Below are 13,260 nucleotides of genomic sequence, written 5' to 3' on the forward strand. Positions count from 1 at the left end.
ATATCTGAAATAAATCGGCTTTGGTGTCGGGAGGTATAACCCTCTCGTAGGGATTGAAAATGGTTATTATATCACAACAGACGAAGTCTTTTTGAGTGTACAGGAATGATAATCTGCGTCTTTTCCGTATAATTTTAGGATGCAATTCTATTTTTAGAAGCATACATTCACTATGAATTTGTAATGAGGTATGTGTGTCTATGTGTAGTGATAACTGTAAATGATACCTTTTTAAAGATATGTTACCGCAATAGAACGGTTACAAATATAACAGAATATTTGTAATTTGAAAGAAATTAATAAAGGTCAAGTTAAGTGTGTTGTAACGATATCCCTGGCTTTTACGTTAATTTTCCAGTGACACATTAACAGTTACACGATGTATTTGATAAGCATCCATCTATACACATTTTTCCTGACCTGTTATTTTTTTACCAAAAAGGTACCTTATAATAATCATCATTTGCATTCAGACAGGGCATATGTTTTCGAGTGCACTTAAACATGATATATAATTCACTGTGATATGCCTTTTAAATTTACATTTAATGATGTTGAACCTTTATTGTTTCAGATATTTCAATATCCCTTTACCAATATCTATGCAAAAACATAGTTGGATCTGAAAATCACGTAAATACATTAAGATTAATGAATACAGTTTCTGATAATTTATCGAGTGACGACAGAAAAGTGATCATTACCAGCGGGAGTTTTGGTGAAGGACTGCAGATGATTGGTAGTGATCTAGATATTATGTTTGTAATGAAATATGTCGAGGTTCATGATGATATAACATCTATTGTTTTCGATTCTACAAAAACGCATGTTTCACTGTTGACAGAGGATTCAAAACTAGGTTATGTTATGTTACGTCTTATCAGCAGTCGTCATGCCTTCGTGCGTAAAATTTGTGAACAATTCAGAGGGGACAATTATTTGTCAAATACCTTATTCAAGAACAGGTTTTTAGACGAGACTATGCCCGTTGTACATGGACCTTGTGTATCCGACATAGAAGGTGCTTTTGACAATGCTCATTGCCTTCATAGTAAATATTGGGTCACGTCTGCGTCACAATGGACTATGAGGTCAACTAATTCATGGCCAACTCAAAATACAAAGCAGATGATCATTAATCATGGTGTGCTTTTTGTACCAATTGGTTTTAAAGGGTCACCACACGAGGAACTAGAATGGAGAATGTCATTCTCAGTTGGAGAAAAACTTCTACTTTATACATTTAGTCATACGCAGTTACTGTGTTATGCGCTCATGAAAATTCTTTTAAAAGATTTAATAAATACTGATAGTAGATGTAAAGATTTATTGTGTTCTTATTACCTGAAGACAATAATGTTCTGGATATCAGAAGAATTACAACTTTCTGTATGGACACCTGACAATTTGATACCTTGTTTTATGAGATGTTTCCGTCGGCTGATTTATTGTGTGCAGTATCAAGTTTGTCCGCAATATTTCATTCCAGGAAATAATTTGTTTGAAAATCAGATTGAAGGACATGATTGGGATAATTTAATTGATACACTCCGTGTTTTATTTGGCTATGGATGGCAATGCATTTTCTTTTCAAGACAAATATCACATGTTTCGGTTTTGTCATGCAACATTCAAAATAATGACAGTTACATGTATTTTAAAGACATAAATAAACTGTTAAGGTCAAACATATTTGTAGGTGTTGATTCTGTGCAGGGTAAACAGAACTACTTCAGTAAAGCTGTATATTACATTATGGCTTATAATTCCAAGAAATTGAAATATCTTCATGCATATTTCGTGTCATTGGTGTGCTACAATACATGTGAGTCCATCCCCCTGACCAGTGCACTAAGTAATAAGAATCGATATAAACAATACAACACTTGTATGAGTTATCTACTAATGAGCATAAACCATGATACGGTATCGGAGTGGTTGAAGATTGCTTCTTTTTTTTACAAAGCAAAACAATACAGGAATTCTCTCATAATTATTTTGTATGCACTCTCGAAGTGTACACCTGACAAACTATTCCGCGGAGCAGCTCTGTCCGTCGTCTACTCAAATGGCATGCAGTTAGAAAACAAGGAGTGGTGCGTTCCCTTAAATTTGTACTGGCAGATCCTGTCAATTTTAAAACTGGTACATTTATTCCTATAGAACTGCTTATTGACATAGACTGTGTTATAATACCGCCTGTAGTTTTCGAACATTTTTTGTCTTTCCTATGTTATTACCATCTGAACAACGTGCGAAAATGTCGAAATTCCTGCCGAGATCTCCATTTGACAATTGCCGAAGACTATTTTATTGGCGATACAGGTCTTAAATCAATATCGTACTACTGTTTGGGTACTGCTTTACAGTTAATGGGAGACAATGTATCAGCCAAAAAAGCTTTCACTGAGACTGTGAAATTATATCCGTATTCATACTTTCTTAGGTATTTAAGACGACTTTCTATGATAGCTTTTTTATAAACAAATGTCTTGAACGAAGAAGTACATGCTTGGTCATATTGATGAAAAAGAAAATTTACGTGGCTAATTCTACTGTTAATATATTTAAATCTTATTAATTTTTTGTTCAACATCATAAAATAGCCAGCCGAATGACTACAATTAGTCACATACACATGGTTGCTCTTTTTTAATTAAATTGAGTGTTAAAAGTTGTTTTTAGACACGTAAAATTTCACTGGTAGAGAAACGTGAATTATTTATCAAAAATATCTTTGCAAATAACTATTATTTCACAGAAAGAAAAAAAACGTTGGCAATGGGTAACATTTAAAGAGGATAACAAACGTGTATATCATCAGACTTAAGAACAAAATCTGCAGTCTTGAGACAATTGAGTTTTAGAATGAACATTATGATGCCAAATTAAGGTACAATGTATGAACAAATATATCAGTACTTTGAAATGTTGTCAATTTCATGAAATACCACAAATATCAGGTTTAAAATATAAAACATGTTTTGCTTGTTTGTATATATTTGCAATAAAAGCATTTTCAACGAAGTTCCACAGTTTTTATTACAGTAGCAGCAAAAAAATATTTTATATGCTGCTGGAAATTTTTTTCCCTCGTTTGATGTCTACAAAGTTCTCTACAAATCTTCATAAAATTCAACCACACGGTTTATCATGACTTTCAGCAAACAAGTTGTGAAACAAACAATTATCATTTGAATACGTTAAAAAAACTTTAAATTCATTCAAATATGACCGTGTAAACGCTTCGGCTTAAACATGTTAATACATTTAAAATGACTGTTTTGAACACAATTCAGATTATTAAAAAAGAAAGACTACTGCAGTCTCTTATTGCATTATTGTAATATTGAGTAAGTGAAACAGTAAATCTTCCAGGTTCTAACTGCAGTCACGTCTCTACTGATAATCGAGGATATCTATAAAAGGACCATTACTCTAGGGATGAATTTGCATACCAACATGTATGAAATGTAATGTTTGTACCTTCCTCAATACTTGAAAGTTTATATGAAAAAGTACAAATTCAAATTCAATGAAAATATGGTTGATAGCAGAGATCAAATTCACATATTATCATCATGATCATGTTTTCTTGTTTACTATAACAGATGTTGTGAATGGAAACAAACAATGAAGATACATTCCCGAGTAGGTTTAAAACAGATTTGTATAATTTAGATCATTTGCAAAGTTTAATAGGGGCTCGCTGGGTCATCGGGTATCATATTGGTCATATGTACATATTTGCCAAAGATCACGAAGTTTCAACCTAACAAATGTCTACAATTAATATCCGAAACGAATAAAAAAAAGATGTGTTTTATGTATTTACATGTTTTATTTAAATACATGCATTTTCAAAGTCTAAAATCTATTTGTGAAAACCTGACGGGATGTCTATTACACACAAAGTGTACCTATCCCGTTCGCCTGCGTATCCATCCGCATGCCTGAAAAATAGCAAGTATATATATTGATTTGATTGATAAGGTTGGGCAAAGAATTTCAGTGTTCCAAATTGAAGAAATATTGTGCATGGAATTGATATTACGGAATATATGTAATGGAATATTTTTCAGTAATAATGTTTCCGAAGGGTCAGTATTTACACAAGATTTAATTAATTAGTTTAACGAGATGTAGAACAACATACCCCATGTAATGTAAATCTTTAAATCTTTTTGTTTTTTGATACTTTAACTACATTTAAAGTCTACATTGTCAACCCAAGCGTCGAGTATATACGAAACTGTAACACGTCAAAGGAATTTATTTTGAGACAGTGATATATATTTTTAGCTGTGATGACCTGCCCAAAATCAATTGATTTTGCCATATTCTTAGATCTATACCACTCATAAAACAGAATTATTTTTGTTATTTCTAAATTTTGCCGTAAAGAACTACCCAAACTGATATATTTTGAAATCGGGATGTATCTATCATATCATTTAATGGAAATTCGCAAAAAATACTTTTTTTTTACCTTTTAGATGTTCTAATTCGTCTAAATTGCAATGTCTACATCTTAAATGTGATAGATATTCTATTTCGAATTGATGTTGCTGAGAAAATTATTATTCTGAAGTGGTTACGTTGCATTGTTTTTTCTTAATAATAAAGTATAAGTAAAATATCACTCACCAGGTCTTGCTCAGTGAAAGAAATTATACAAATGAGTTGTAATATATTTTTAAAACTTTAAGATTTTCATTTAAAAAAGGATTATTGAATTCTTCCTCTTTAATTTTAGACTCAGTTTGGTCTAAAAGAATCATTGTTAGCATTTTTGGGATGCTTTTTAAAAAGATCAACATAAACACCTGGCATTTTTTATTGTTTTAATGTATTAAATGAATCTGTAAAGATTTAGATATGTGCTACTACTTTGATGATTTTTATGCTTGGGTTATACCCTTACCATGGCAACAGAATAAATATGTGTAGTGTTCACGTATTTTTCTCGATAATCTGTGTATTTAAACATGAACACTTTTTTTTATCTTTTGACACTGGCTTATGATATTTGGTATAAAGGTGTATTACAATATAACCATGTATCGCATAAAATCATGACTGTCAAATGACCTTGACCTTTGACATCAAGGTCAACATACTTTTTTTTTACATTTTCATGTCCGCAACACACTGTCTCGTTTGACATATGTTTTTTTGATATTTGAAACATAAGTTGTATAGCAGACACATATGATGTGTCACAAACCGTGGATGATGACATTGGTTCTTTGCGCTCGACTCCAATTGATTAGGATTGTAAGTTTTCATACCGAAGGTCGGTGGTTCATTCCGGGTACTGCGGCTTCCGGCACCAATAAAAACTGATCGCCACGAAATAGAACATTAGTACTAAAAGTGACGTTATACACATATCGATCAATGAACCAATCTCACAATTGGAAAGGTTTAAAATAAATTTTAAAGTTTCTAAAACTTTAAAACACTTAAGCTATTAAAGATATAAATGTTTGTAAACCTTTTTATTCTACCCATATACACACACTCGTTTTTTTTTTTTTTTTTTTTTTTTGTTTTTTTTTTTTTTTGTACTGTTTAATTAAAATGATTAGAAATCAGTAATATTGATTATAACGGCAATCATCCTTATTACACACGTCTTCAAATAGACTGTCTGTATGCAAACTTTAAGGTAAGCTCTGCTGCCTGATCATTTGAACAAAAGTTGATATGATATACACCGAACATATTCTCCTCCTTTTATGGATGCATTTTGAGGGCGTACATCACTTTTGGTTGGAAAATATAGTATTTTTTGGCATTGAATCGTTACAAAAATCTTTCGCATCTTTCTGCTACTAGATTCGACACTGAGCTCTCTGAGATGTTAAAGAACCTATACCATTTATTTCTCATGGAGTTCATAATATTAAATTTTCGTTCCATGCGGACTAATAAAATTGTCTATAATAATGTTTCCGAAGGGCACATTCTCTTTTATAAAAAAACAATATTGAATTAATATACAGGTCATATATTTGATGTTTTGAAACAGTTCCCTTATTTAAAGTCTATTGTGTCGACGTCGAGTAAAAAGCATTTCGAAACACGAACATTATATATATATTTACATGTACAGGTAATTTGATTTATATACGACGCAGTAGACTGAACTTATTATAAGTACATTTTTATTAAGTTTTTTTTTTTAATCAAAACTCTGTGTGTATTTTGTATATTTATTTCAAAGGACATTTCTTCACCGTTTTTGAGACCAGAGATTGTACAGAAATAATGGAAGTGAAAGGAAAACCTTTGTTTCTATTGTTCTTATTTATTTCTCATTTGATTTACTGATCAAATTTTCCAATAAAAGCAACTTTGTAAATCCATGGAAAACATTAATGATTAATAATTTTGTTTTTATTTTTTTAATAATAAATACTTATACCTTATAAAATTTCGTCGTTCTATTGCTCATTTAGCTGTATATAAAGATAACAACGAAAGCACTGAAATGGGAAACCCAATTCCTATAACATATATATTCTAAAAAAAACAAAAACACATTAGTATATGTAAGAGTAATGCTTATTTTGTTTGAAATGATGTATCGGCGTGTGTTTTACAAAAGCCACGGAAAGGCTCCTAGCTATACATATTTGAAATGTATGATGAAATTTCATTGTCACGCAAAAGCTTTGTATCCTATATGGGCAGATGCAAAGGAAAAAAGGCACATCGGAAAATTTAACAGACTGCACAAGAGCAGGCGTGTGTACGTAGAACATGTAATAAAAGTATTGGAATCATTTAGAGTCATTGGTTCGTTGTACCGTCACCCAAGATGCCCCTTGCCCAATACTAACCCTATGATTAAGCACCTGGGTTAATTACCCTTTTAACAATATGTATTATGATTTATAAACTCAGAACAAAGGAATTTATACTGATTGATGTAGGAAGCATTACAATGTACAACCTAGATCTTTTTGTTTTGTAACAATGCAGGAATACCTGATACAGAGGAGCGAAATATAGCCTCTGTCTCTAATTTGTTATATGCAGAGGAAAGTAAAAGATGAAAACAATATTATATCTGTTCAGTAAATGATAATTTGAAAAGGAACACGTTATAAAAATAAAGGTTGTTCAAAAACCATCACCAACTCATTTACAATTACCAGAGACGTATACTAATGTATATATATATACAAACTAGAGCTCTAAGGAGCATGTGTCGCTCACCTTGGTATATTTGCATATTCCACAAAGGACACTATCCACCATTGTAGACGATAATAGAATTCATGACAAAAATCTCTGTTTTGTTGATCCTGTATTGCTGATCATTTAATCTGTCTAGTTTTTTCTCTATCTCCTTTCGTCTTTGCTCAAAACACAAAAGAGGGTAAACGAAATCCTAATTTAAGGACAGTCTATTACCTTTAATGGTAAAATTTGACTTGTTAGTAGATCTTGCCTTGCTGATCATTTTTATGATTTAAAGTGTCTATGTATCTATTATAATTTTTATCATGTAAGGCAAAACGCAAATAAAATTGTAAAAATCTGCATTAAAGGGCAATAACTCCAATAAGGAGTCGTCGGAAGATTTCCTCAATATCTCTTAATTGCAGATCTTGTCTTGCTAATCATTTTGGATTATTCAAGTTTCTATCTATCTATTATAATTTTTAAGATATAAGGCAAAAACACAAAAAAAATGATAAAAATCGTCACAAAAAGGCAATAACTCTAATAAGGAGTCGGCTAATGATTTCGACCATGATACCTTTTTGTAGAAATTGTCCTGCTGATAATTTTTGCAATTTAAAGTTTCTCCCTATCTATTATAGCTTTCAAGATAATAGGCAAAAATAAAAATTTGTCATTTAAGGGCAATAACTCCTATAAGAAGTGGTCTGACAGTTTTATAGTCAATTGGTAGAGCTCAACATTCTGAACATTTTGCTTCTATCAGATTTTCTCTATACATAACGGTTTTCCAAATATAGACACAACTTGCATTTTACCCCTACGTTCTATGTTTAGCCATGTCGGCCATCTTGGTTGGCAGGGGGGTCCTTGGACCCATTTTTTAAACTAGATATCCCCATGATGATTGTGGCCAAGTTTGCTGCTGAATAAACCAAGTACAATGAAGTATCTGTTGAAACTAATACGATGTTTTTCCACTAGTCGAGGAAAACCTGACGACGTCATGACAACAAACAAAAGACGAGACAAGACACGTTCACAAAAGACTACATAGAAAAGTTTACGAAACATTTACGGGATAAATTATCAAAATTAAACAACACAAACTGGTTTAATCAATTATTTTAAAAAGAATTTTTTGCTAATTATACGGTGAGCTCGATGTAAACATACAGAGAGTTCGAAAAGAATAATATCTAATTCATACCTACACCTTTCATTTGTAAAAGAATTACAAAACGGAATCCAGAAATGTTTTTAATCACGCGGGTTTTTTTCTAAACTTTTTGCTTCCTTTCTTATAATAGGGAAGAATGAAAAGTATTTTTGTTTGCTTGTATTGCTATTTAAGACTCATCTAAAAAGCATAACATTTTTGTTCTTTGTTATGAGCAAAGGGAAAGAAAAATGTTTGGTTATGCATGAAACACTGTTTTATGAATTAATTTTATTTGAATTAATAGAACATGTAGAATGGTTTGAAATATAGAATCATATTTTGTTTCAGATATAACTTATAATCGAGCTAACCTTTATTAGTTATGTAACCTAGACTAGAGTGTCACATACCTGGAAATTTATTCTAGTTGTACCATTTCATTTTTCTGAGACGACTATACATCCAAGATTTATAAAACGAAAAACACACATAATTCATTAACATATATGCATAAATACTAGTTTTTTTTTTCTCTCCCGAAATCTCACTTAAAGACACAAATAAATATCCTTTTAATTCCACTACAAGAAAGACGTGCGTATCCAATGACTTAAAAACATAAATATTGATGAACTTTATTATAGATCTTATTGTATTAATTATTCAACTGTTCATAAATACGTCGTTTAGTGAGTAGATGGTCAGCTTGATCCTAAATTTTGCTCTATAACCTAAAGCTCAAACTGCTAAGTCATAATTATTTGGACTGGTCAAAATCGGTTAAGACTTCCACAAGCTGAATCAGTTTTGTTTACCACCAAACACCGCTGGTACCTTTGTAAAGTGCGGAAAAAAATATAAACGGACATACATGTCAGAATGAAACAAAATACAAACATGACAAAATATTTTTTAAATCAACAAATTTTCATTTGTTTCAAGTAAAAAAGTTTAATTTAAAACGTAGGAGTAACCCTGTATTATTTACAAAATAATTTATCGCAAATTATATGGGGGGGACGTTCAACTCCATGCCTCGTTTAGGGAGAAAATCTCTCTGATGAGTTAGTACATTATTTATACGTGGATCTTTTTGTCCCGACTATCCATCTTAACCTCTTTTCCAATAGGCATTTCAACCCCCCCCCCTTTTTTTATTCTTGACGATTCATTTTGCAGAACCTTCTTTTTGGATTTTTTTGCTGATATGTTCTTGTTTTTAATAAACCCCAATAAACCCCAAGAGCTTACTTGGGGTCTAGAAATATAATCATACTCGGATGGATTTCTACAATCTGACGTGCAGTAAAACCCATTGGTTTGTCAGTTTAACTGCATCAGGGATGTATAAATACGCAGCCACGTCAGGTCTAAATAGAACAATCATTCTGATGCCTTGTAAAGAGAGACAGTCACTCTCTCTGCATAAGAGAACCATTATAATAACAACTCAATCTGCAGAGCCTACATGTATCTGTTGGATTACTGTAATTCTTCAAAAATATGCATGAAATATCTGTCACTGGACATTGAGCAAACAACAATTAATCAAGCAAAACTTTTTTAGAATTCAATTTTTTGCAACTCTAAATGCTTAAAACTGTTTTGCCCTTGAACCTTTCACTCCTAATCCGCATCATCGTCTTTGAGCCGCTCTGAAGCCTCGACGTCTCAGCCTCAAATGGTTTTCCTTGCTAGTAATAAGGTGACAATCTGGCTATGACACAGCATATTCTAAAGAAAAGTTTACGAACACTTCAAAAAATAAGGTACAAACAGTAGATATACAGATCACAACATAAATAAGATGTGGTATGATTGCTAATGAGACATCTGTCTTCGAAAAACCAATGAGATAGAATTTTATAACTATAGGTCGTACGGCATTTAACAATAAGCAAAACCCATACGCATAGTAGGCTATTAAATGCCCCGAAATGACAATTGTTAAACAATGCAACAGTGCAAACGAGAAAACTAACAACCTGACTTGTGTATAAAACAATAAACGAAAAACCAATATGATACACAGAAACAAACAAAAACAAATATAATACACAGCAACAAACAAAAACAAATATGATACACAGCAACAAAAGAATTACAAACGCCTGGATTGGGACTGGACAGGCACACATAGAATGTGGCGGGGTTAAACATGTTTGCTTGAGCCAAACCCTCCCCCTAGCATGGGACAATGGTGAACACAGTACGACATAGTCACAAAGTATAAAAATCAGTTGAAAAGTAAAAATCATTTTGTAAAATCTGATACTTGCAGCCCATTAAACTTTTACTATAACTGTTCTTTTTTTTTCTAATTGTTTTGTTCCGGTCAATTCTGTAACATTCTGTTTCATTTTTATTTTTATTTCCTTGCACATTTTTCAGAACAGAACTTAAACATGTTAAATGAAAGAGTACTTTTCGGACAAGTGAGCAAAAATCATAATTTGTTATAATTAAAATTCACTAAAGCACTTTTTAACCTTTTTGCCAATTTAAGATACACCAGCTCTTCATTGCTTGTTTCTGGGGAAATTAAAAAAAAAAATCGGTTTACAACGAAAAAGAGAGGCAAACGATACCAGTGGGACATTCAAACTCACAAGTCGAAAATAAACTGAAAACGTCATGGCTAAAAAAGAAAAAGACCAACAGGCAAAAAATAGTACGAAAACACAACATAGAAAAATAAAGACTAAGCAACACGAACCCCACCAAACATTTGGGGTGATATCAGGTGCTCCGGAGGGTTAGCAGGTTTTTTTTTCATTAAAAGTACAATTCACGTTTGGACGACATTGCATGCAATTTAACTCTTTTCAATATAGCATTTCCTCTTATGCAAGGCAATTTGTATCTATCTATAAATGATTCCCCATTTCACCATTTAGGACTTTTATATTTGTTTTGAGTAATCAAGGGCTTAATTGCTAAATTAAAAAAGACGTGAATAATATTCATATGTTAACAAAAACACGATTTTTGCAAATATATGAAAATAAATCAGGGAGATCACCAGCCAAATAAACACGCATGAAGTCGATGATGTTTAACATGGTATATCTTTCCTTTTGAACAATATTATCCTACCTCTGCATTAATTACAAGATTAAGATTACAAAACAAATATTGTTGAGTAAAAATGCGTTCATACATTTTGGAGTTATGTTTATGCTTTAAGACAGGAACGGTTTCTATGAATGATACCTATTGACGGCCTAAATATATAATTGAAATATTTTAAATCCTAAACAAAATAATTAGCTGCATTCTGCTTCATTTCCAGGCACATGTTCCTTGCATTCAACAATAGCTCACTTTAGCCTAATCCCGTGGGATATCTCTCTTTATATACACTATTTGCTGTTAATCTAAACATTCGTTGTCAGGATGTTTAAGCATGAACAAATTACTGTAACACATTGCAGTTTGCCGTCATATAGAAACTTGGTCATTACACATTTTATGTTTAAAAAAAGAAATAATACGTTTCGTTAGTTATGAGCGGCATATTGCATGTAAAATGTAACTTAGTTAGGTATGCACAAATACCTGATAATGTCTATATTGCCAACTTTCAACAGAACAAGAAAGATACATTACAGAAGAACTTTGTCTAAATTTAATGTAGTAGTGTAACAAAAGATTGTGTTATATTAACCTGTAGAGGATATGTACATTTAAATGCAATGTAATAGACTGATGTTATGTTAAGTAGTGTTATTAATATAAAATTGCTTGAATCAATAAGCCGTGTGTATTTTTCAAGTTTATGTGTTTGGAGAGTTTGATGCTTTGTATTTAATTAGACCGGAGATTTTAAAGAAATAATGGAAATTAAAGGTAGGTTTTTTTGTATTATTATTATTATGTATACCTCCCTTAAATCCCCTTATTGATCAAATGTTGCCATACAAACATATTTGTAGCTTCAATTTGATATTTAGAAATAAAACAATGATGACTGGTGAAAAGGAATACAATTATAATCAACAATTTTGTATTAATATTTTTACAATTAAATATGAAATACCCGATCAACTTTCATTTGTCTATTCGTAAAAAAACTAAAAAAAATATACGTAGAAACTAAAGTACCGAAATGGATAAAACCCATATCCGGTAACAGTTGTACTAAACAAAACAACACTTTAACTAATATATACGAGCTATGCATAATTTGTTTGAAATGAAGGAATATGGTGTTTGTATTTATGATAAGTATCCACAAATTCCAACGGAAAAGCACCAAGCTATACATATTGCAAATCGGGCAGATAGAAAGTAAACATCACTGCAAGTTGTTCTGTTCAATGCTCTCTTTGGAGATGATGATCTAAATTTCAAGCATCAAACAATAACTAAATGTAATGACCATTGCGACAATCAGTAATTGCCCGAACATTGAAGCAATATAAAACTTTCACGACTGTGATATAGATGTGTAGAATTTAAACATTAAGTGAATGTTAAATAAAAAAAAATCTTAAATAAAAATCCCTCGTATAACTTATTGCAATAAATCAATAAGAAAAAGCAAAATTTGATATGTGTTTTATGTTGACAACATTTCAAAGGACAAACGGTTAATTAATTTGGCTATGTTTAAGGGTTAGATAAGAGGCAATTATCATTGCGCTTAGGCGTATTGCATAATCATTTCAAATGCATTATTAATGTAATTTATAGAAGTAACACGACGAGTGTCAAGTATGACAAAGGATCTGCCAACCCTTCCTGGGCACCTAAGATCATCCCCGGTTTTTCTTTGAGTTTTGGTTTCTCATTATTGACTTTTTATGTTGTGTTTGGTAGACTATTTTTGGTCTTTTCGTCAAATTTCGTTTTTTTTTTTTGCCATGGTGTTGTCATGTTGTCTTCCACTTGTGATTTTA

General features: G+C 31.6%; 1 protein-coding gene across 1 annotated transcript; it reads left to right on the forward strand.

Annotated features, from left to right (window-relative positions):
* Nucleotides 1–651: 651 nt before the first annotated feature.
* LOC127715970 (uncharacterized) lies at nucleotides 652–2,163 on the forward strand. Its single transcript, XM_052222071.1, has one exon. It carries the CDS (start codon nucleotides 652–654, stop codon nucleotides 2,161–2,163), a length of 1,512 nt encoding a protein of 503 aa, XP_052078031.1.
* The last annotated feature ends 11,097 nt before the right edge of the window (nucleotides 2,164–13,260 follow it).

The sequence above is a fragment of the Mytilus californianus genome, unplaced genomic scaffold (assembly GCF_021869535.1).
Source record: "Mytilus californianus isolate M0D057914Y unplaced genomic scaffold, xbMytCali1.0.p SCAF_9, whole genome shotgun sequence".
In the NCBI taxonomy this organism is placed as follows: Eukaryota; Metazoa; Mollusca; class Bivalvia; order Mytilida; family Mytilidae; genus Mytilus; species Mytilus californianus.